The sequence below is a fragment of the Salminus brasiliensis genome, chromosome 3 (assembly GCF_030463535.1).
Source record: "Salminus brasiliensis chromosome 3, fSalBra1.hap2, whole genome shotgun sequence".
Lineage (NCBI taxonomy): Eukaryota > Metazoa > Chordata > Actinopteri > Characiformes > Bryconidae > Salminus > Salminus brasiliensis.
In genome coordinates this window covers 37,107,703-37,131,009 of record NC_132880.1, presented here as the reverse complement: position 1 = coordinate 37,131,009, position 23,307 = coordinate 37,107,703, and the positions used below count along the sequence as shown (strand labels likewise).

The 23,307-nt window shown below is 38.6% G+C and overlaps 2 protein-coding genes across 3 annotated transcripts in view; one reads left to right on the top strand and one right to left on the bottom strand.

Moving 5' to 3' along the window:
- Positions 1–5,765: 5,765 nt before the first annotated feature.
- Positions 5,766–13,238, bottom strand: gja4 (gap junction protein alpha 4). Of its 2 annotated transcripts, XM_072674820.1 has the most exons (3): positions 13,129–13,238; positions 9,163–9,669; positions 5,766–5,823 (listed from the first exon to the last, which is right to left on the bottom strand). In XM_072674820.1, the coding sequence occupies exons 2-3, from the start codon at positions 9,658–9,660 to the stop codon at positions 5,782–5,784; spliced, it is 540 nt and encodes a 179-aa protein (XP_072530921.1). In that variant the 5' UTR covers positions 9,661–9,669; positions 13,129–13,238; the 3' UTR covers positions 5,766–5,781. The 2 variants fall into 2 exon arrangements, with proteins under 2 accessions (XP_072530921.1, XP_072530920.1); XM_072674819.1 differs by lacking the exon at positions 5,766–5,823 and having other exon boundaries at positions 7,530–9,669; positions 13,129–13,236.
- A 9,744-nt stretch (positions 13,239–22,982) lies between these two features.
- The window catches only part of dlgap3 (discs, large (Drosophila) homolog-associated protein 3), a 191,714-nt gene continuing 191,389 nt past the window's right edge, over positions 22,983–23,307 (top strand). Inside the window, exon 1 of the mRNA XM_072676046.1 lies at positions 22,983–23,143. The gene's annotated coding sequence lies outside the window, so the exon portion shown is untranslated. The remainder of the gene's footprint in view (positions 23,144–23,307) is intronic.

Sequence of the window (23,307 nt, the reverse complement as noted above, 5' to 3'; positions counted from 1 at the left end):
TTTTGAGTGTCTTTGGCAACTGATAATGGGGTGGGATTTTACACTGGAGTTTTAGTGTTGAGCCAGTAACTACTGAATCTTTTTTGCATGTCATGTGAAAGTGTAGCTTGTAGGGATGTCTGATCCAGGCATATGATCCTGGATCGGGTATCGGCTATTTTAATCCCAATCCAGTTCTGAGTCCTTGTTTTAACCTCAGTGTTCAGAGTGCCATCTGGTGTCCTTAAGGTGCCATTAACAGACATTATTGCCAAACCGGCAGCCCTGTAGAGCGAAGGTATGGAAAAGATTTGGAGCAAGTAAACTGTGAAAAAAATGTGATTGTACTGCAGGAGCTCAATGGTCAGGGGGGTAAATCAAACTGGATTAGAATTTCATTATTTTATTATATTTTATTTTATATTATGTTAATTAATATAAAATAGTTTCAGAAAGATCTCTTAGTCCAGAATGTCTCATCACAGAAACTGCTACTAAAAAAGAAAGTGATTTTAGTTCAGTATTTATCTGCAGCTTATCTTATCTTTACTGTGTGGCTGTATTATTTATGCAAACACAAATATCTGATCAAATCGGGATCCGCTCATACTCAGCATTAGGAGACGGATCGGACTGCAACATAACCTGATTGGGACATCCTTAGTAGATTGTATTATGTTTAAAGAATGGCACATCCCTCTGCTCCTTATACTGTAAGACCTGAGAAATGACATGAATATGACTTTTGTTACTCCACAAAATGCAGAACAATGTGCTTATTGGATAGTATCATGCAGATCTTCTTGCGAAAAGTCAGAGTATCAAAACCAGAAAGCTAAATTATCATATTTCTTTATCATAACTTATTTGCATTTTGCTTTTTATCCTCTTTTCTCACAGCCTCATTCATCAAAGCCCTTTGATGAAGTGGCCATGACATTTGGCCAGCACTGCGCTATGGTGGACTTCACCATAAACAATGCAACAATGCCCACCGCTAATCCATTGTCAGGGTGAACAATCCTCCAGGCCAATCCCTGGAGAGAGCAGCAGTGGAATCAGGAAGCAGATACAAACCCTTTTCCTACTGGCTGTCTAAATTAAGGACTCAGCCAAGTACTTCTGTCAATCACAGACAAATGGGAATGGCCCATGAACTGAGAGCTCATGTATTTGATATAGATGCTGTCGTTATTGTACTGTGGCCATCTTCAGCAAACAATGAGAGGATTGTGTTCTGCCTAACTCACTCATGACCTGCTTTGCTTGTCAGGAAACCTTTCTCTAGGAACAATATCTTGATGATCTTCTCGGCCTAACATGAGTATTTCGTTTTGGGATCATCTGGGGGTTAAGATAGCAAAAAGGCTTGTTTATGTCTCCTAAAGCCTCCCTAGGAGCTAATAAAACATTCTGAAATGTATTTAAGTCACACCTAAAGTGAAAGAGGAGGTCATAGTCCAGACTCTATTTAGATCACTTTTAAGAGAATGCAATAGGATCACACTGAAATTAACATGGAGCCAATGTGCTGGCAGGTTTTATTTAATCTCTCATTCCCGCTCACAAAGTGAGTAGGACTGCAAAATAACAAATTAACAGGTAATAATGGGAATTCATGGGAATTAAATGGGAATATTTTAACCTAAAGGTGAGAAACTAACATATAGTTAGTAAAAAATATACTGAAGCATAATCTTGGCTAAAATAATTTGATATGATACCAAAGCAGTTCACATGTACAGCATATGTCCAGATGATTTCTAGAAACCTGGCACTCACCACTACTGACTGCACACATTTGGACTAAAGGACTACCTAAAGTCAGCTTATATTTTGACAAGCTTCATATTTGTATTAATAGTAATAACATTGAAACAGTTAAACAACTTTTGAATTAAAGTGTAATCTCACAGTTGCTCACTATCTGGTAAATCAGTAAAGCTCTATGAGCAATTTAATTTCAGACTAGTTTACCAAGGCTAGGAGGCTAGCAAGAGGTTAGCTCTCCAAGGCCAGCGTAGGCTTGCTACCTATAGTTTATTTAATGTAACCGAGTATGAATACTTATTAATATATTTATTTTTAGATTTTGTATATTTTTGATTGTTCAATGAAATAATTAAGCATTTATAAAATTCTGCTGGCAACTATGTGGCATAGTTATTACTTGTATTGTTACCTTCATGTCTGCTGTTGTCAATATAGCTCCTTTAAATTGTCAATTAATTTCCTATTAATTCCAATAAATTCCCATACTTCCCAAAATCTCCATGTAAAGTTTACATTTTGGAATATTTCGAAAGATCCCAAGCTAATGTTCCCATGAAAAGATACCTGTAATCAACTGGAAATTTATCAAAAAATGTCCACCCCTTTGCAACTCTGAAAGTGAGAAAAAATAGAGGTTTTGAGATCTAGGATATTGATCAGTAGCATCGGGATGTGTCGTCATTTCTCAGGGGGTTTAAAGTAACTGTGTGGAAAGCTCTAAATCTCCATTTGGTGTTAAAACCTGCCCTGTTTTCTCTACGGAAACATAGAAAAGCTTGGATTTTGCTTTCCCATATTCAGTAAATATTGACTGGATGCTGGCATGATTGGGGAACATCTGATCAGATAAAATCGGCTCACTGATTAAACATCACAGCATGTGCACGTTCATTTAAAAGGACAAACTTTCACATTATTTTTAGGTCTCGGCCTAAAATGTGCGCATGCCATGGTGGCATTGTGTGTTATCTTCCTTGTTATGGCTATAGCTGGGGAAAGAGATGTTTTCATCTCATCAGCTGGCAGGAAGTGTGAGCTTTCTGCCCTGTACACATCGTACCTCTGCCACAAATGGCCGTCTCATTCTTAAAAATAAAGGTGCCCAGAGTCATGAAGAGCTCCACGTATGAGTCATATCAGCGGCCCGACATATGAGTCATGTAGAAATCTTTGTTTTTAAGAATGCTCTAGAGCTCTGGTGACCAGAGGGTTGGTGTTTCCACCAAAATCACCCAAAGGGATTAGGATCATCATCCGATCAGATCCAAGATACAGTCCAGAACACAACCCAGCAATTTCTTTAATAAAACATTCAATGAACATAGTTCATTGGTTTTAATCTCCTAACTGGATGTCTATATGATTGTGCATTCGCTGGCAGAAAGGAAATGCATCAGCATTCAGTAGAAGAAAGTCAGGATACAGGAAATGACATGACACAGAGGCAGCTCACTCTCTCTCTCTCTCTTTGCTGTGATTGTATGAACCTGCACATACAAAGAACCACCCATGCTTTCCTTTAAAGTTTCATAATTTCTGAACTGGACGGCCTCTAGCCCAGCTGCCACCAATGTTCACAGACGTTGTTATCTGGTTTAACGTAGGTCGTGTCATCGGGAGACCAAAATTCAATATCAGGACAATGTCTAACAGCGACAGTGTAATGCTGTATAGTGACAACAGCTGACATATTTCGTTGGTTTTAAGTTGCGATGTTACCAAAACCTAATGTCTCCCAAACATGAGTTTTGGGGACCACAAACCAACATCTATTGATCTGTAGATCTGTACTGCATCATTCCAGTGAAGGATGAATTCCACAGTAAAAATATTTGATCCTGTAAATCACAATACTTCATTTTGTCAATACTTCATTTTGAGCAGGACTTGTTTTCAGCAGTATGAACAATAATATGTCTTTGTTAATGGTACATTTCCTGTCATTTGCAGTTTAGATACTTGTTTTATTGTTACGCCGACAGAAGGACAGCTTCATGTTCTCTATAGCTGTTTATAAACATAGTAATCTACAGTGAGTTGCATGGCATGTAGCTGAAATGTACACAGAGAAAGGTAGCCAGTCATTTAGATAAACAGACATTTGCTAGTGGTCTGTTACCTCAGCTTGCTAACGTCGCTAGCCAAGCCTTCAGCATCTTTCAGCTGGTAAACAGTCAGTCTGTGAAGATGTAGTAAACTGATACCAAGTGTGAAAAGTGGCGCTGAAAGCTTGATTTCCTTCAATTTATACCAGTAGAGAGTAACAAGGAACTTGAACTCCACACTCCCTGCAGCCATTCTATGGTACATAACGCTAGCTACACTGCACTGAGAGAAAGAGATCCTGTCTAATGTTGTATCAACAATGAATCAATCGATGTTGTTTTTGTTTCGTTTTTTGTTTTTTTACAGATACTTTGATTTTCAGGCAAAATTCAACATCAACCAGATTTTCATTTTCAACTAAACCTTCCAACGTACAACCCAAAAGTTATGAAATTGTAAAAATGAAATCTTTAAGGTAAGGTGCTCTGGTCAGATGAAACCAAAAACGAACTTTTTGGCCACAATGGAAAACATTATGTTTGGCGTAAAAGCAACACAGCTCATCACCCTGAACATACCATCATGGTTTGGGCCTGCTTTTCTTCAGTAGGGACAGGGAAGATGGTTAAAATTGATGGGAAGATGGATGGAGCCAAATACAGGACCATTCTGGAAGAAAACCTGTTGGAGTCTGCAAAAGACCTGCGACTGGGACGAAGATTTATCTTCCAACAAGACAATGATCCAAAACATAAAGCAAAATCTACAATGGAATGGTTCACAAATAAACGTATCCAGGTGTTAGAATGGCCAAGTCAAAGTCCAGACCTGAATCCAATCGAGAATCTGTGGAAAGAGCTGAAAACTGCTGTTCACAAACGCTCTCCATCCAACTTCACTGAGTTTGAGCTGTTTTGCAAAGAAGAATGGGCAAAAATTTCAGTCTCTCGATGTGCAAAACTGATAGAGACATATCCCAAGCGACTTGCAGCTGTTATCGCAGCAAAAGGTGGCGCTACAAAGTATTAACGCAAGGGGGCTGAATAATATTGCACGCCCCACTTTTCAGGTTTAAAAAAAAAAAAAACGTTTAAAGTATCCAATAAATTTCATTCCACTTCACGATTGTGTCCCACTTGTTGTTGATTCTTCACAAAAAATTACAATTTCATTTCTTTATGTTTGAAGCCAGAAATGTGGCAAAAGGTGTGAAAAGTTCAAGAGGGCCGAATACTTTTGCAGGGCACTGTATTTCTGACGTCTAATTGATGTCCAGTGCTTTCTAGGTAAAGTATTCCGAACTGACTTGACTCTTTCATGCATTTCTGAAATCCCCTTGTCGTTTAATACAATCTTCTATGGACTTCATACTGAGGAAGGGTAATGGCTTGTTTTGTGAAAACAAAAAGGAAGAGCTTCAGATTGTGATGCCTTTTCTGAAACAGAGCGCAGGACATTGGGAGAGCAGGCAGCTCTCTGAGGCACTGTCCATCTCTTTGTTTGGCAGCCGGGGGAAGCTAAAAGGGTCGACTCTCACCAGCTGCTCGCTGACCTGCACATCTTGTGGGCCACCTCTGAGGCTCTGCTTTTGGCCCGAGATGACAGGCTGAACTCAGCACCAGGCCGACTGCTGCAGAGTGCCGCACGCGCTGGGCAAAGACTCCAGGTTATGCTTGGCAGCATCACAGCGCTCAGCTCATTAATCTCTCAAAGAGGGGAACCCAGCAGTGCTGGTTACTCCCCCTAATAAAACACATGTTCTGCTTGCCAGCTAAATACATACCTTTCAAGAGAAAAAAGAAGCCTTTTGTCGAAGGCACCCTGCTGAAAGACGTCAATGTCCTGTTCTCTTCGCCGTTTAGTGTTTTGATCTGATTCTGTTGGTCAGAATCTAAAAAATACAAGGAACTGTAAGTTCAGAAGAAGCTGTCCCACCTAGTAGATAACACACCATTTCCATTTCCTGCCACAGATAACAGCTTATCACTGGAGAGACAGTTCAGTAAATTGCTGGAAATGACGACACTGAAAACACAGAGAACAGAGATTAAGGGATATGGTAAGTTCTAGGGTTTGTTGGAATAAGGGGGCATATATTAGTCCCACAATGAGTTTGTGCAGAGTATTTTGTACATTTTAGCACGTTTGCAGCCTCCCTCACCATACTTTCCCCATTTCAACTTATCTGATTCATGTGTTTAGACGCTATTAGCATGTCTTTTACTGAAATGGCTGGTTGGCCAGATTTCCACTGTATATGTCTGGGTGGAGAAGGTTAAATAAGCTAAGTAAGCTTTTTATTTTTAGTTTATCTGATTTGCATGTTTGGATTTTTGCTTCTGAGACCTAAAGTCTGAGATATAATCTTTTTTTTTTTTTTCTCAGTTTAGACTGGGCAAATTTGGTTAAAATATAGGGACACTGTGTGTGTTTGGGGGGGGGGGGGTGGATAGGAGTTGTGGGACCAGTGTAATTCCCAAATTCCCTGGCAGTACCCCTGGTTGGTGGTATTGGATATGGGTGATATTTTGGTATGGTTGTAGCAATGTTTTTGCACCAAAATAATAAAGCAATGCATTCATTTATGTAATACCTCTTTTTACTTGAGCAGACTACTTCTGTTCTATTTTAAATAGCTATTTATGGAAAGGCATTTATTTCTAAATCATGATCTGCTGATGAAAATTATTGTATGCAAGAAGGAGACATGTTTTCTATTAGCTGGCTACTTGCAATCATCAGTAAAACGCATTACAGTCTGATTGAAAACAATCTCTCTGTAAAATTAAACAGTAAGGTAATTATGTACGCTTCTTGAGCATATGAGGAGAAGGCTTTTGTAAGAACCACAGCCAGCCACAGCATTTTCCACTTACAATATCACAGAATATCAATTTCTAGCAATTACAGAAAAATGTGAAGCAGTGTGATGTTCAAGAACAACAGGAAATCTCTGTATTTTGGTTGTCTTTAACATCTATTATTAACCATTATTAACAGCTTCAAACAAAAAGCATGCGATCAACAGGTATCAGCTGTAAACCACTCTCTATGAACTGAAGCAACTTTTTAAACACCTCAGTGTCACTGCTGGACTGAGGATAGTCCCCCAACCAGAAATATCCAGCCAACAGCGTCCTGTGAAGGACTAGAGGATGACAAACACAAACTGTGCAGCAACAGACAAGCTTCTGTCTCTGACTTTGCATCTACTAGGTGGACAAAGAGGTCAGAGTGTCTAAAAGAAAATTGACAAAAGTGTTTAAAAACTCCAGCAGCACTGCTGTCTCTGATCCACTCAGACCAGCGCAACACAAACTACTAACACACCACCACCATGTCAGGGCCACTGCAGTGCCGAGAACGACCCACCACCCAAATGATATCTGCTCTGTGGTGGTCCTGTGGTTTCCTGACCATTGAAGAACAGGGTGAAAAGAGGGTTAGCAACGTATGTAGAGAAACAGATGGATACAGCCTGGCATTATAGAACTACAGAATGCTTGTATATGTTAAGGGAAGCTGATATTGGGGTGGTAATAGTATTCTGATATGACTGTGTATGTTTACAGCTGGGTAATCAAACCCTAGTTTGTCATTAGCCACTTTGCAACACCAGGACCCTGCACACTGTAGTTAGTATTTGTGTGTGAACATACATTAAAGACTACAGTGAGAAGGTGTGTGAGAAATAAGGACTCTGAACATAACAAAACATGTAACAACAGACATGAAACTAAATAAAAGTTTATTAGAGCAGAATAAATATGAAATTCAGTATAAAATTAAAAAATATTAATTGTTAAATACATCTTTGCATTCACATATTTGGATGGTACATACACTATATGGACAAAAGTATCAGGACACCTGCTCATTCACGTTTCTTACAAAATCAAGAATATTTAAACAGAGATTATCCTGCTTTTGTTGGAGTAACTGGCTCTTCTGTGCAGGGAAGACTTTCTACTACATTTTGGAGCACTGCTGTGAAGATTTGATTGCATTCAGCAACCAGAAAGTTTAGAGGATGTTGGATTATCACCCCCCCCCCCCCCAACTTATCCCAAACTCCCCACCATCATTCCAGACAACACAGTTCCACTGCTCTGGCACTGGAACGCAATGCTAGCCCACAGCTTCAGAGAGCCCTATTGTTTTGACAGTTCATCTCTACAAGCTGTATGTGTGCATTTCCACATCTGTGTCAGCAATTGGTGCAATTTAAAGAAGCTGAATGCATTCATTAGAAGGGGTGTCCACACACATTTGGACATACAGTATAGTTTAAAATAATTCACTCTAAAGAAATGAAACAGTGTGAAAAAACTGTGAATTGTTTAGGTTCCTGAGACAACTAATAAACAGATCTGAAGTACTGATCATTGAATAGACTGTATAGACAGAGGCGTGCACTCTGATGGACATTCATTGAATTACTACTATTTGCTGTACCTTAATATCAGATCTCAGACTGCATGTTGGCTTTGTTTTTTCTAGAACCACATAAAGTTCCTTTATCTCTTTTGGTTGATTATCAGCATTGCTGAAGTAGAGTCCTTAATGATGTTTGGCTGGCTACCACCGAACGCCCTACCACCTTTAAATGCCTTTGGAGGAGGACAGTTCTGCCTGGAGTACAGTTAATTCCAAACAAGGGAAACAGTGTCTGCCTCACAGTTATGTGCTGAGACCAAAGCAGGAGAGTTTCATCCCTCGCTCTGATGTTCCAAAACAGGATCCATTAAACTGGACCAAGCTAATGTTTTTAATTTGTCCATTCCGGTCTCATACATAATGTTTGTCTGTCGAGTGCTTCCCTTTATGGACAGTTTTACTGGGTTTTTTGGAGTGTGTGGGTTTTTTGGAGTGATGTCTGTAATTGTTGTTTCTAATACAGTTCGAGTAGGTTGGAAGCATATCTGCTGTTAGGTAGGGCTCACTCTCAGTCCAGTTGCGGCCAGACTGCCCATAACTGTCATTTCCCACAGGAAGAAAAAGATTGCCCTTCTCCTCATATGATGGAGCCTGGACTTCTGTGAGCTCCAGTTCAGTGGGAGTCCGTTCAATCTTTCTATGTGACCCTAGCTCCTGGTACCGGTATCTCTTCTCCAACCAGTGTGTGATGGCCAACTGAAGGAGGTGGAACAACTCCAGAATGTTCAGGAGAACAGAAATGAAAGCAATGACTTGAGTGTAGATAGTGAAAATGGTCTTCTCAGTTGGCCGAGAGACAAAACAGTCCACAGTGTGGGGGCAGGGAGCTCGCTGGCACTCATATTTAGCTGGAATTACAAATCCATAGAGCAACCAAAGACCAACGATGAAGCCAACCTCAAGCACAACCTTCAGGGCTATACTTACAGCATATGCACCAAGCATTCTGCCTTTCAGCTTAGGAGGCTCTTCCTGCTTCTTCTTCTTTGTTCCCACTTGTTTCTCCTCTTCCTCATCCTCTTCTTTTATCACTTCAAGCTTACTCTGCTTGGATTTTCCATCACTTTGTCTTCTGCGCTGCTCTTCCACATTCTCCTCTGCTGGCTTCTGGTCCTTGCCCGCCTTCAGAGCCACATAGCCAAAATAAAAAATGGTAGGTGTGGAGACGAAGATGACCTGGAGAACGAAGTAGCGGAAGTGCGAGACAGGAAAAGCCTTGTCATAGCAGACAGCCTCGCAGCCAGGCTGTTCGGTGTTGCAGACGAAGTCGGACTGCTCGTCATCCCAGGCAGACTCGGCTGCCGTGCCCAAGACGAGCATACGGAAGAGAAAGAGCACAGTGAGCCACACCCGTCCCACGTTTGTCGAGTACTCCTGACCTTCCACTAGCAGGCGCTCCAGAAAACCCCAGTCACCTCTGCTCATCCTCTGCACCTGCAAATGCACATACAAGTACATTAAGGCCTGCATGGTTTTGACAAAATACCATATTTGGATTACACTGGTACTTAGGTATGTAACAGTACAGTGTATTGAATCATTACAACGAACACATGACGTTTAACAACACAGACTTAACATGGTTGATTAAGAGGTACTGTACCATTTCTGGACTTCAAGGCTGGCAAATTAGTTCTATATGTATAAGTCTCTGTAGAAAGTAAACCTTATTTGCAGCCTCCAAAATGTACACATTCACTTATACCAGTATTGTACAATTCCAACATAGAAGTCGAGGTGATTTTCTTTACTGTGACAGAGTCTTCTGCTAATCTAACTAATCTAATTTACTAGATTAGTTTACTAAGTATTAATATTATGAGCTGATATGGTGGCATGGTGGTGGCTTGTTAGTGTGTGTTGTGCTGAGAATCAGTGTCAGATCAGTGCTGAGAATGACCCACCACCCAAGTAATACCAGTTCTGTGGTGGTCCTGTGGGGTCTTGACCATTAAACAGGGTGAAAGGAGGTTAACAAAGTACGCAAAGAGACAGATGGACTACAGTCTGTAATTATAGAACCACAAAGTGCTCCTATATGATAAGTGGATCTATAATGGACATTGAGTATAGAAACTATTAAGGTTATGGCTGATCTGTGTATATATGGCGTCTATACCATCTGCAACAATATATCAACAATATACAGTATATAGTAATACTAGAGTTATTTATTACTAGAGTTAATAATAGAGTTAATATCTAGAGCGAATGCTTTCAGGCACTCTTCATGTTCAGCTTATCAAATCTGATTACACATTTTGTAAATCGCTAAACCCCTGATTCCCCATGTGATACTTCTTACACTGTATTAAAACCACATTGATGTAACAAAGTTAAAAATCAGTCTTAGATCAAGATTACTTAACATTTTTGGATCATTTGAGTCCCTTGACTAATTCAAACACCCACAAAGGCACATCTGAAACATCTGACATTGTTCAGCATGCCCACAGCAGCACACAATAATCATTTGTTTGGCAGTCTCATTTGCATATCGTATTCTTTTGCAAAAATCTCAAATTGAGATAATCATAAACAGATAATATTTTGTGCAACTCTGGGGTACAGAGACACATTCTGGTTATTTTTATAGTGAGAGCTTTGAAGACTCAAAGAGTCTGATAAGTCTTAAAATGTACATGGTGATTCTTCTTCCCAGTCTAAAACACAGGTTCTCAATCATGGTCCTGCACTTTTTGAAGATTTATCTGCTCCTAACTCATGTGATCTAACTAATGAACTAAATGCAAGCCTTTTCTCAGGTGATCTAAGTGTGTTAGAGCAAGAGACACACTACAGTATGCTAGGTCGTGGTGGGGCAGGACCAGAACTGAAACACACTATTCAGGAAATCCATTTTTGAGGGCAAAACTAATCTTGGACTAATTCTTATCATCAGTGGAGATTCCTCTCCAAGCCAAATGTAATCTTTGATAGGAAATCTAGCTTTGATATTTCACACTTTCATGTTTTTAACCTATGGAACAAGCATGTGGCAACTTCAGAGCCACAAACTGAAATTACGGCGAGCCCTTTACACACACATACACACACACACACACACACACAGGAAATGAGAATCTACAATCTCGTCAGCACAAACAAACAGCTGGCAAATGTCAAGCCTGTGACATTATGACATTTTGGTGAAAGGCTTAAATAAATAGTGTACTCTCCTCTCATTTGTATGGCCCCCCACAATATGTGTAGAACAGCTGTGGCTGACTCACAAAGACACTTGCTATGTTGAATTATCAAGAGAAAGGGTCTTTAGGACCTTTACTCATTTGCAGTAAATCCCTGAAGCCTCAGATTCCCCAGATGTCTCAGTAAGATTCCCACACTTCTTTAATAGTTTGTTTGTTTGTTTGTTTTTCTCTGATGCCGCTTTATGAGCCTTCTCCCCATTTCTTCAGCCACATTAACCTTCAGGTTGAGATTTTCCACAACTTGGAGCCTGTGTGAGGCCTGGATTTGTTTAACTGTCTAATCGCCACAGACTAGAAGTTTTATTTACTGACACTCTGTGACTGTGTGGATTTGCTAAGTTTGAGATGACCAAATTAGGCAGATATTGTACGACTGCTACTGCCCTTTGGAAAAATAATGATGACTCTAATTGCTATGGTTTACAAACATGCATGGCCGTTTTGAGCTTGTCGCAGAATTTCCGGCACTGTCACTGCTTTTCTTTCAGCTCGGTCCCCAGATGACAAACTGCTCGACATGTGGGTAAACATCCTCTGCTCTGAGTTCTTACCCCTCTGCCCTCCTCTGGATAGATAGGGCTCTTTTTTCCTCTGTGTGGCCAGAGGGACTTTGTTGTTTACGCAAAACCGCACGCAACTCTAAAGCCAACTACATCAGACACCAGTGTGTGACCACCCCAAAAAACAAATATATACATAATCTCTCTCTCTCTCTATCTCTCTCTCTCTCTCTCTCTCTCTCTCCTCACACACACACTTTATACATTATATGTATGCCAAAAAACAGATAGATATTAGTGTACATATTAGTGTATTAACAATTAACAATAAAGAAGTTAAGTACACACACACACATATAAATAAAATAAAATAAATATAAAAAACATGTTCATCATCCTTCAGAAATACATATCTTCCGACCTCAGGCATAACATCCTTATTCATTTCATAGATTTTTTTTCTAATATTTGGACCATTTTAACACCCCGTCGTAGGTATTATGTGCTCAATTTGAGTGACATGAAAATAATTTTAAAATCTAATGTTTTCCTTCTAGTAAACTGTTTTTTAGAAGCATTATTTTCCTTTTTAGATTCTTATTATTTAAGTGTCAAATCGTCGACATCTCAGCGGCCTCATTGTTTTTACAAAAATACATGTTATATTTATATGATTAGTATTTACTCCTAAAACTTTTTAAAAAGGTATATATATATATATATATATATATATATATATATATATATATATATATATATATACACATAACATAAATAAATAAATAAACCAAAAAAATACCATATATATATATATATATATATATATATATATATATATATATATATATATATATATATATATATAATTTTATACGTGTGTAACAACATATTTGCACATAAATATATGGTATATTTTTTGTTTATTTATTCAAAGTCCAACTAGGGCCATGATAAATCCTAAAAAAATCAGTTAATAATGTCGGTTACAACAGTTTGCCTCTTTCTGTTTAACCTCACTCTAGAAATATAAAAAATAAAGACTCATAAGATTTGCTGAGAGTCTGACTGAAATGCTGTGTCTCGCTCTACTTCACTAGTGTTCAAACAGCACAGTCTGCTAACACCACTGCCTCAGCACTGTCCACTACAGTCCACTAAACACCGGGTGACATGACTCTTACCTGTCTCTAAATAGGTGTGTCTTCTAGTGCCTGTCTGAAGAGTTTCTCCTGCCGAGGTTCTCCTCTGTCTGTCCTGTCTGAGCGGCGAGCTGTTATGGAGAAAAGTCATCGGGAGGAGAGGAACTTTCCCATGCTGTTCCAGTGACCCTCCCACAGGAACCTGGTCCAGGAAAAGGGCCGGACACACTCAAAAATAGTTTTTCCAAGTTCTGCCTTTGGATAGGCTCGTTTCGTCATGGAGAGTTTTAACCCAAATGTATCAGTCTTGCTCTGGGATCCACTCAGCCCTATGTAGCTCACTGGACTCTCGTCTGATCCAGCTTAAATGCACTGAAGGGAAAGTGTAATCAGCGATGCAATGAGATGTGTGTATATATATATATATATATATATATATATATATATATATATATATATATATATATATATATATATACCCAAAATAATATCATTAATAACTGAATCACTGAATCGTCACCGAGAAAAAGGTGTGTTTCCGCCCTCCACCACCAGGTGTCAGTCGCGGGTTGCAGAGATCTCCCAGTCCGCACACAGTACACAGAGAGGTTGGCTTACTGCTCATGTGTTTATTATAGACAACGATCATATTATAATATATTAATAATGAGAGAATGTGTATTTCAGTAACTCAGAGCTATAAGCCAAACCAATGTTTGGGTACAAGACTGGATCCTTCAAGAGAGGAATCAATTCATATTGTAGACATACTGTAGTGCTCTAGTCTACAAACTAGGCTGCAGTTCTTCTGTCAATAAAAGGACATTTGCAGGCTGATTTAAGACCTAAGTACAAATATAAAACCTAATAACAGGATTGGCCTACTGCAAATTAAATACCTAACTTTTAGAAATTGTCCTGCGTTTAATAATGTACACAGGCTATGACCTAGATTTCAGAAAGAGGCAGAATGTTCAATCCAAACAGACATTTCTAAAAGCAAACCATTCAAGTGTGATTTCTTATATAGATAACTTATATTTAGTACATGTCATAGATTATCACTGGTCAACATGTCTATAACTGAAAATCAGTTCAATCATGCATTAAAAGTGCACAGTAGCAGTGAGTTCAACAGCTATGCAGTACAAAACGTTTTTAGTCTACTCTTACTTTAACACTGAGATAAATAACTGATCAGCACTGTGATTTATCAGTCTACTCAGGCTTTAGTAGAGCTCAGTAACACTGAGATAAATAATTGATCAGCACAGGGATTTATCAGTCTACTCAGGCTTTAGCAGAGTTCAGTAATGCTGAGATAATTAACTGATCAGAAAAGGGATTTATCAGTCTACTCAGGCTTTAGTAGAGCTCAGTAACACTGATATACTAAATAACTGATCAGTACCGTGATTTATCAGTCTACTCAGGCTTTAGCAGAACTCAGTAACACTGAGATAAATAACTGATCAGCATAGTGATTTATCAGTCTACTCAGGCTTTAATAGAGTTCAGTAACACTGAGATAAATAACTGATCAGCACAGGGATTTATCAGTCTACTCATGTTTTAGCAGTGTCGGGGAGTGTAGTTAGGGAGGCAGCTGCTGAAAAAAAGCAGTCAGTTCAATTGACAGTGAATCACTTTGATAAATAGGTCCCTGTCTCTAAATTCTAATCATTAAACTGCATTAAATGAAGGGAGTTAAGGACTGAACAGAGTGGTATTCCGTGGAAATTAAAATTCCTTGTTGACTTGATGCCACTGTCAATTCACCTGCATAAATTATTGCCAAATCTGAGTGTACATTTTGGGGTGGAGTAGAACAGATGTGTTGTAATGCTAGGGCTCCCTGTTTTATTTTTTCTTCAGTTACCATTAAAATCCTCTTGTGGTCTCCCAGCCACAAGGCTGCTCTTGGGAGAGACAGGCCATGATCGTGCACTAAATTCAGTCCTGACCTTTAACTGTGATTGAACAAAACCCTCCAAGGGGTGTCATTTTTTTCATTTTCAGTTATGAAACTGAGAAAATGGTCTCTACTGTTGATTTTTCAGCCATATGGTCTTCTGGTGGTGAATGGACTGTGTGTAGAAATAGGGCAGTTAGAGGTTCAACCTAACACTTTTGGTTCTTGCTTATGAATTTTGAAAGTACGCTATATGTCCAAATGTTTGTGGACACACAGCTTGTCTAGTCCCTATAGAGTTTTGCCAATAGAATACAACTCTCTGGAGCAGAACAACATGAACCTAGTTGCACCATTCCTAATGCCAGGCATGGGTTAGAGGGGCATAAAGCCCCTCAGCATTGAGCTTCATCCAATACTTTTGGGATGAGTTGGGGAGTTGAGGATGAGGTGGGGTGGGGATCGTCCAACATCCTGACTTCCCTAACGCTCTTGTCCCTGAATGCAGTCAGATCCTCACAACAATAGCCAGAATCTAGTAGAGAGCCTTCCCTGGACAATAGAGACAGTTACTCCAACAATAGAAGGGTAAACTTTTAACTTTTATTATCCTTGATGTTCTGAAGAAACAGTGAATGAGCAGGTATCCTAGTACTTCCATCTCCATATAGTGTATTTGTGCAAGATGCAAGCTTAGTTGTAGCACTGCTTTCAGACATGACCTTGTGAAGGCAGTACATTAGCTTGGCTAGCTCTCACTCTGTGCTATTTATATGCTTTAAATGGTGTTATGCTACAGCAACCAAGAAGGTTATTCTATAATATATGAGTGAATTCTGGGCCTTTTAGACATAACCCAGTAATGAGAAATGCTTATGAGTGAATCTGGCTCTTCCTGCAGTGATCATCATATTTTATTATCTTTTCTCAATAAGCTTGTCATCATTCAACTGCCACTAAAGAATTTCCATTAACACTGGCCGACTCTATTGGCCATGGGGCATCTGTCCAGGAAAACATTTCTCTTGTCACTGACCTTAAACTTCAGTTCTGAAAAGAGTGTTCCTTTCCACAGTGCTTCTGGCCAAAGGTGAGCGTTTTAGAAGACACAGGGTGCTGCTTCTAGTGCTGTTCTGTCTATACACCTTTCATGTACTCTCAGCCAGGTTTAATCATATACCCAAGAAAGGCATTCTTTAAATGCTTGTCTATTAAATGACTATGTTGGAGGAACATCTACTGTATCAGAAGAGTGCACACCATACACACTGGAGTATCTGAACTGGAGATATGGTTAGCACTGCTGACTTGGTTATCATGGCTTCATGCACTTCTACACTGTGGCACAAGCAGGTTGTAGGCCAGGAGTGGTTGGATACATGTGAAGAAAACCTTTGGATGAGATATTGAACAAGGAGCAGGTGATAATTAGCAGGTGGTTTTAGGATGGAGCTACAAGCTTGTATGGACCAACAAGGTGAAGAAGAGTGAGTGTGTGGTCTCCGATAGGATGGACACTTACAGTATATTTGTAGTCATCTTGAATGATCTTTCATGTTGCTGCTGTTGCTGATCCATTGTATTCAACTGTATTTTATTTAAAATAAAAAAAAAAATATTCAGCCAGTTCAACTTCATCATACTATAAGAACATATTGAAGGCTACAAGGAATCATTGCAGGAAGGGACATCATGGAAATACTCAAATGGTGGATGTATTATGAAAAGTCTAATAAGGAATGACACACTGTGAGAGCATTTACCATCAGTAATTCCTCCAGATTGCAATGATTACTCACTGTACTGTACACAGCTCAGACTTGCTAATCTAGATTTTAATTATTGTCCATATTGTCCAGCTTTGACAGAATGCTCCCTGACAAAATCACAGGAAAGACAGTACTAAGCAACGTAATGCAAATCAGCAGCAGCAAAAAGGTCACAGAAGGACATTTTGTTTTCATTACAGACAAAACATTTGTAAATAAATACATTTGTATGCCTACCCAATTTATCTTCAAAGTCATGCAGTCAGAAAATAAATCATATGAAATATCCTTTTATTATTTCTTGTTTTTGTTTTTTTTACTTATACTGTACGTCAGCTGTTTCTTCCATTTTAGTGCAAAGCTGTTGTGTATATAACTGTAAATAATGACCACATAAATAGCATACATTATTTATAACAAATGAACCAATAAATTGCATTTCAGCACAAATACTCTACTGTCTCAAAGTTACAAATAAATGCTTTGAATTTGAAAAACAAATTGTATTTGTTTTCATATTATTGTAGCACTCTTCAATTACACTTTACTAAGTCATGCTATGCTATGTTAGCATGACCACTTTTTTTCCAGGCATGTCCTCTTTTTGAGATGTGAAAAATACATCCTTCCACAATTTCTACATTGTGTAAAGAGTCTAGGATTTCGCATTGACGTCACACCAGTGTTTGTTTCTACAATTGCAATTCTACAATTTTAAACGCATAACAAACCGAAGTTAAAAGGTTGACCTGATTCGGTAACAGCACAGGTAACTGTAAAGAGTCTTAGGCCGTAAGGCCATAAGACTGTTCTCTTGGCTTTAGCTTTACTCCTTTCTTCCTCAGCTTCCTCACAGTCTGAGGTGAGCATCTGCGAGTCCCTCTTCTAAACTATTCCCTATCTCTCATAAGGTTAGCCCCACCCCTGCATCACTAGATTAAAACAAGCATAAATAAAATCATAATCATAAGACCTTAATCTATAATATTACTGGTATAATGTTTTGAATAGCCCTCTCATTAGCTAGCCTTTAGCCCTCTGGCATGCTCATCAGTGAGCTCTGTTTGCTCTGCCTCCCTTTTGCTAAACCTACTAGGACACAGACAAAAGGTGAGCATTACAGGTAAGTATCCAGATAAGGATTGCAAACACACACATACATAGTCCTCAGGTGATGGGCAACAGATTTGCCTCATCACAAGGTCGCCATTAGGGTTAAGCTCGCACATTTCATTCTAAGGCCAAAGCAATGTCTGTATATTTTTTGTAAAACCACATCTGGGCATGTCCACCCCACCCAAAGCCATATAGCTTCTAATTAGACATCAAAGACTTTAAGTTAAAAACTAAATGAACATGCTCTATAGTCTTCACACACATCTAATAGTCAGATACAAAAGATGTGTAGCCTTATAATATCCCTGATCAGTTTCACCTCTAGGAAAGACATTTCCTGAATCTCAGTTTTAAGAACCTTGCTGACAGATTGAATTGAGCTTGAGAGAAAAAGATCAGGTTCAAAACCCTGGCAGTGCACTGATTAGCATTTAAACAGTAAGTTGTCAAAATCCTGCAATCTATAGATTTCATTCAACATGTCACCGAGTCAGCCTGCAAGTAGCTATTATCTGCCTTCTGTCACTTCATGGTGGTTGAAAATAGATGCGGATCGTATGTGATTACCATTACTTTGTGTCTTTGTCACAGAAATGAAAGCTTAATCTCCCAGTAAAGTGTTATTTTAATGTGTCCTCTGCTGATGTGTTTACTAATTTCTTACATAATGAACTTATTTGCAGTGGATCATCAATAATACATGACAAGGTTAATAGCTTTAACTCCAAGCGATGAGCTTCCATTAGTTTGAATAAAAACAGCTCTGAAATTCTGGGCCAAACTAAAGCTCAGGAAAAAATGAGAGAACACATTTCTTCAAAAGAGATTCTTGTAAAATTGAACAGATTACAGGAAAGGCCTGCCTGTTGAGGTACATTGACAGCTTTAACAAAACAAAACGATGAGTGACAACAGCATTCGTCTAAAAGCAATGGAAACAACCTCAAGCACAGACTGACTCAGACAGACACAGACAGTCTGTTTTGATAAAAAAAATCAACATTGTTTGTTCTGCTATAGCTAGAGAACTTCCTGGCACTGAATCAGATCCTGTAGTTGCCGGCTCATGGAATACCACAAAGCCCATTTTGCAAAATAAATGGGCTGTAACTTCTCAAAACAGCATCCCACTTAAAATCCTCCACCTGCTCCCTGGCTTCAGTCCCTGGGTTTTTGACGGCTTTATTTTGAATGTGAACCTTTCACAGTTTACATAAGCCTTATGTGGGTTTAACCCCTACTGAAACAATCTATACACATCTCTGTTTTGAGCATCTCCTGACCCCAGTTTAAAAAACATAACTATATAAATAAGTATTTATATGAATAAGTATTTAACTTCATTGCAGTTTAAGATTATCATCCTAGAGGATAGTAATCAATTGCACTGCAGTTGGTAGCATTTTTATAATTACTAATGCTTAGAAGTATGGAAAGCCATTTTAGCTTTTTACTCACATTTCAGATATTAGCTATGAAATGTTTACTAATACCAATACCAGATCTAGACATCTATAATGACAATCCGACTAGTTACCTAACTAGGACAACATGTCCTTAATGTTCACTAGTTACAGATATTTACAATGATTTTTCACTAGTAAAACGTGTAATTCCAGAACCCTACTGTAATTCTGATAATAGTCCAGGACATGTCAGTAAATTAATTCTGACTAATACAAATACTAAATCAAAATATCTCTAATTTACTTCTGATGATATGCATTCAAGATATGTGCAGTTTTACATCTCTGAAATATAATCAGTTTTTCAGTTACGAAACCTGGAATTAAACTTTCCACTAGTTAAAAACACATTGTAGATATCTGTAACCAGAGTTTTCATTTGTAAAAATGCAAATATAGATAAGAAAGAATAAAATTAAATAAATTAAAATACATTCAATGTAAATCAATATAACAGTCTAAATTACATACATATCTCATCCTGAAAGTTTGACGAGTCAGAGTGACTTTAAATATCTGGAGATCTGGTATTATTACTAGTCAACATTTTATAGTGTATATAAAATGAGAGTTTCTACTAGGAAAAACTACATTACAGGGATCTTGAATTTGAGTTTTACTAGTAATGGCGCTGATGTCATTTATGGCTTAAACAGCTTGCCATACTGAAGAACATTTCAGCTGTTGTATTTGCTAATATGGCTTTCTTTAACTTCTGTGGCACATTGTTTACATTATGAAAACAATTCTTACACATTTCATCTTATCCAAATTAGAGCATCAAGAGTTGTTGGAAGCATGTTGTTTCAGGTTGTTAACACTAGTCATTAGATCAATGAGATCAAGCTCTGGTAATGCTTTTTTCTGGATGTGAGCTCCTCATTTAAAGAAATGCAGATAAAATGAATTGTTTTGTTAGTATATTTAATGTTGTTTGGTTTTAAAATGCAGAAGTGGCTGTAACTGTGATCTATTTTAATGCAGAACACAGCCACCAGCTGCTGTTTGATCCGTCACGTTGTATTTGGTCGCTGACCGAGGTGCTGAATCTAACACCAGGATTTTTTCTGCGTATCAGATTCTTTTGGAAACTTGCTTTTGTATGCCATGTGACCCTGAACTGCAGTGAAAAGAAACATGTTTTCCACCTCAGTCAGTTTTCTCATGCCGATGTGTGTGCAAAGTTTGCTAACTTGCAGTGCATTAATTTGCACAAGATCTGAGAAATTGGCACCGGAGGTGGTGAAATGGTGCCTGTGAAAATCGGCTTACAGCTTGGTGGAAAAAAAAAGGAACTACTTTAGCCGTTATTTTTGTTTCAGTTGTGCTTGATATGTTTTCCAGTCTACAATCAGCAGTAAAGTGGTCTTCCATTGTGTTGCTTTAGCACTGCTAGTCATTCAAGAATCTTTGACTGATTTTGACTGAAGTATACTTTTTAAAATAATGGTCTCTGCTAGAGATAAACCACTGTTGGAGCCCCCCCATAAGACATTTCAGAGGATGGTTCTACATAGAAACACTATTAAAATAGTATATATATTAAATGGCATACACAATGGCATAGACACAGCACTGATGTTTATATATATATACACATAAACATCAGTGCTGTGTCTATGCCATTGTGTCTTTATACCAATGTTTTCCAAATCCTAGTCATACAACCTCTATATTCTGCATATTTTTGAATGTTCTGTATAGAATTGTGACTTGCTCTAACAAGATTCTTGAATTCTTTTAAAGATGCCATAGGACAGAACACTGTTTTTACCTTGGCATAGTTGAGTTTGGAAAAAGAAACTGTCTGAGACTTTTTCATACCAATGAAAGTCACATGCTAACTATTTATTCATCAAATAACATCTTAAAAACTCATTAAATTCATTCTGTGGAGTCTTTAATAAGGTAGTCTATTGGGTCTTCAGGACAGGGGTAGGAAGCCATGGCTCTGAGCCTCGTTTGCAGTTGCAGTCCAAGACTAGGCTTTAGTGGTCTTGTAATCTTGGATGGAGTCTTTTGACTCATTTGAGTGAAAACTGTGCCGTGAACCTTATCACTTATTGAATTCCAGCGGTTAATTTAATAGCTGAGAATATGCCCGGGAAGTAGATCGCCCATTGTGTGAGAAGATACTGGGGGGCTGGCGGGATGTCTCAGGAGGAAGTCGTCAAACCCAAATTAGGTTACAGCCTGCAGGAAGAACAGAGTACAGAGCACAAAAAAATCATATTCGTCTGACAAGCCTCGTTTTACTGTGCCATGCATGTGCTGAAGTGAGTATGGATAGTGGTCATATGAAACTGTGGGTTGATGGTGAGGAATTGAACCCTCTTCACGCTGTGAGCATCGTTACCACGTTCGATAGGAGGACATGATGGCGAAGCTTATTGGTTAGTTGGCGGGGGTGCATACAGTTGCTCGCCGTGCCCTGAACTGTTATTACACAACCCCTCATGTGAAATGAAAACGGCAGGCTGACTGGAGTCCAACTCGGAGACTCTTCTCGTACCGATGAGCCTGAATATAACTCGCCAGATGCTCCTTTATCCAATGTCTCTCACACCACACTGCCTAACCATCCAGAGGGAGAGAGAGAGAGAGAGAGAGAGGGACAAGATTTTCATGACTTAGACCATATTTGGCCCTTTTAGTCTTATTTCTAATTTATTTTTAACCGTATAATTCATGTGAATGTGTTTCGGATGATCTGTACATTGAAAAAAACTGCGTTACATGACTCTATTTAATCTATGAAAAAACTATAATATATATATATATATATATATATATATATATATATATATATATATATAGGGTTATTATTACAAAAAAGATGTAAACTGAAAGACAGCAAATCCGTTGATGTGAATGTACCATTTTACTTACATTTTACTATCTATCTATCTATCTATCTATCTATCTATCTATCCATCTATCTATCTATATGTCTATCTGTCTATCTATCTATCTATATGCCTATCTATCTGTATATATGTCTATCTATCTATATGTCTATATGTCTGTCTGTCTGTCTATCTGTCTGTCTATCTATCTATCTATCTATCTATCTATCTATCTATCTATCTATCTATATGTCTATCTGTCTATCTATCTATCTATATGCCTATCTGTCTATCTATCTGTCTATCTATCTATCTATCTATCTATCTATCTATCTATCTATCTATCTGTATATATGTCTATCTGTCTATCTATACGTCTATCTATCTATCTATCTATCTATCTATCTGTCTATCTGTATATATGTCTATCTGTCTATCTATACGTCTATCTATCTATCTATCTATCTATCTATCTATCTATCTATCTATACGTCTATCTATCTATCTATCTATCTATCTATCTATATGTCTATATGTCTGTCTGTCTGTCTATCTGTCTGTCTATCTGTCTATCTGTCTATCTATATGTCTATCTGTCTGTCTGTCTATCTGATTCTCTGTCCCCTCAGTTTGAAAGGTACACTTAAACAGGCATATAAACCAACGCACAGACACTGAAACTCACATGAGCTAAACGATAAAAATAACGGGAGTGTGTGTAACACACTCTTCACTGTGGGGTTGTGTGTGATGCTCTGCTGGCCCCTCCCGTTCAGCTCCCGGCTGGAGGGGAATCCTGAGCTCAGACTCTGAGCAGCGGGAGCAGCAGCACCGTCCGCGCCAAATGCCGGAGCCTCCGCGAACCGGACCGGACTGTCCAGAGGAATTACTGCCCACTTCCAGCGAGGTGATGAGCCTGTGAGTGAGGATCTGCTGCTTCTCGGTCAGGTAAGCCAGATCTTGCGCTGTGTGTGTACACAAGGATCGTCTTCCTTATGATAGTTCTAATCAGGGCTCATTACTGAGGAGTTCTGATGGGATCCAGAGTTCAGAACTGTCCGCTTGATGGGTCTTGTCATGTTTATGCATATATCCGAGAATCCGGCCGGTTT

Excerpts from the sequence above, each read along its gene's own strand:
- gja4 (XM_072674819.1), bottom strand. The coding sequence starts at position 9,660 with ATGAGCAGAGGTGACTGGGGTTTTCTGGAGCGCCTGCTAGTGGAAGGT.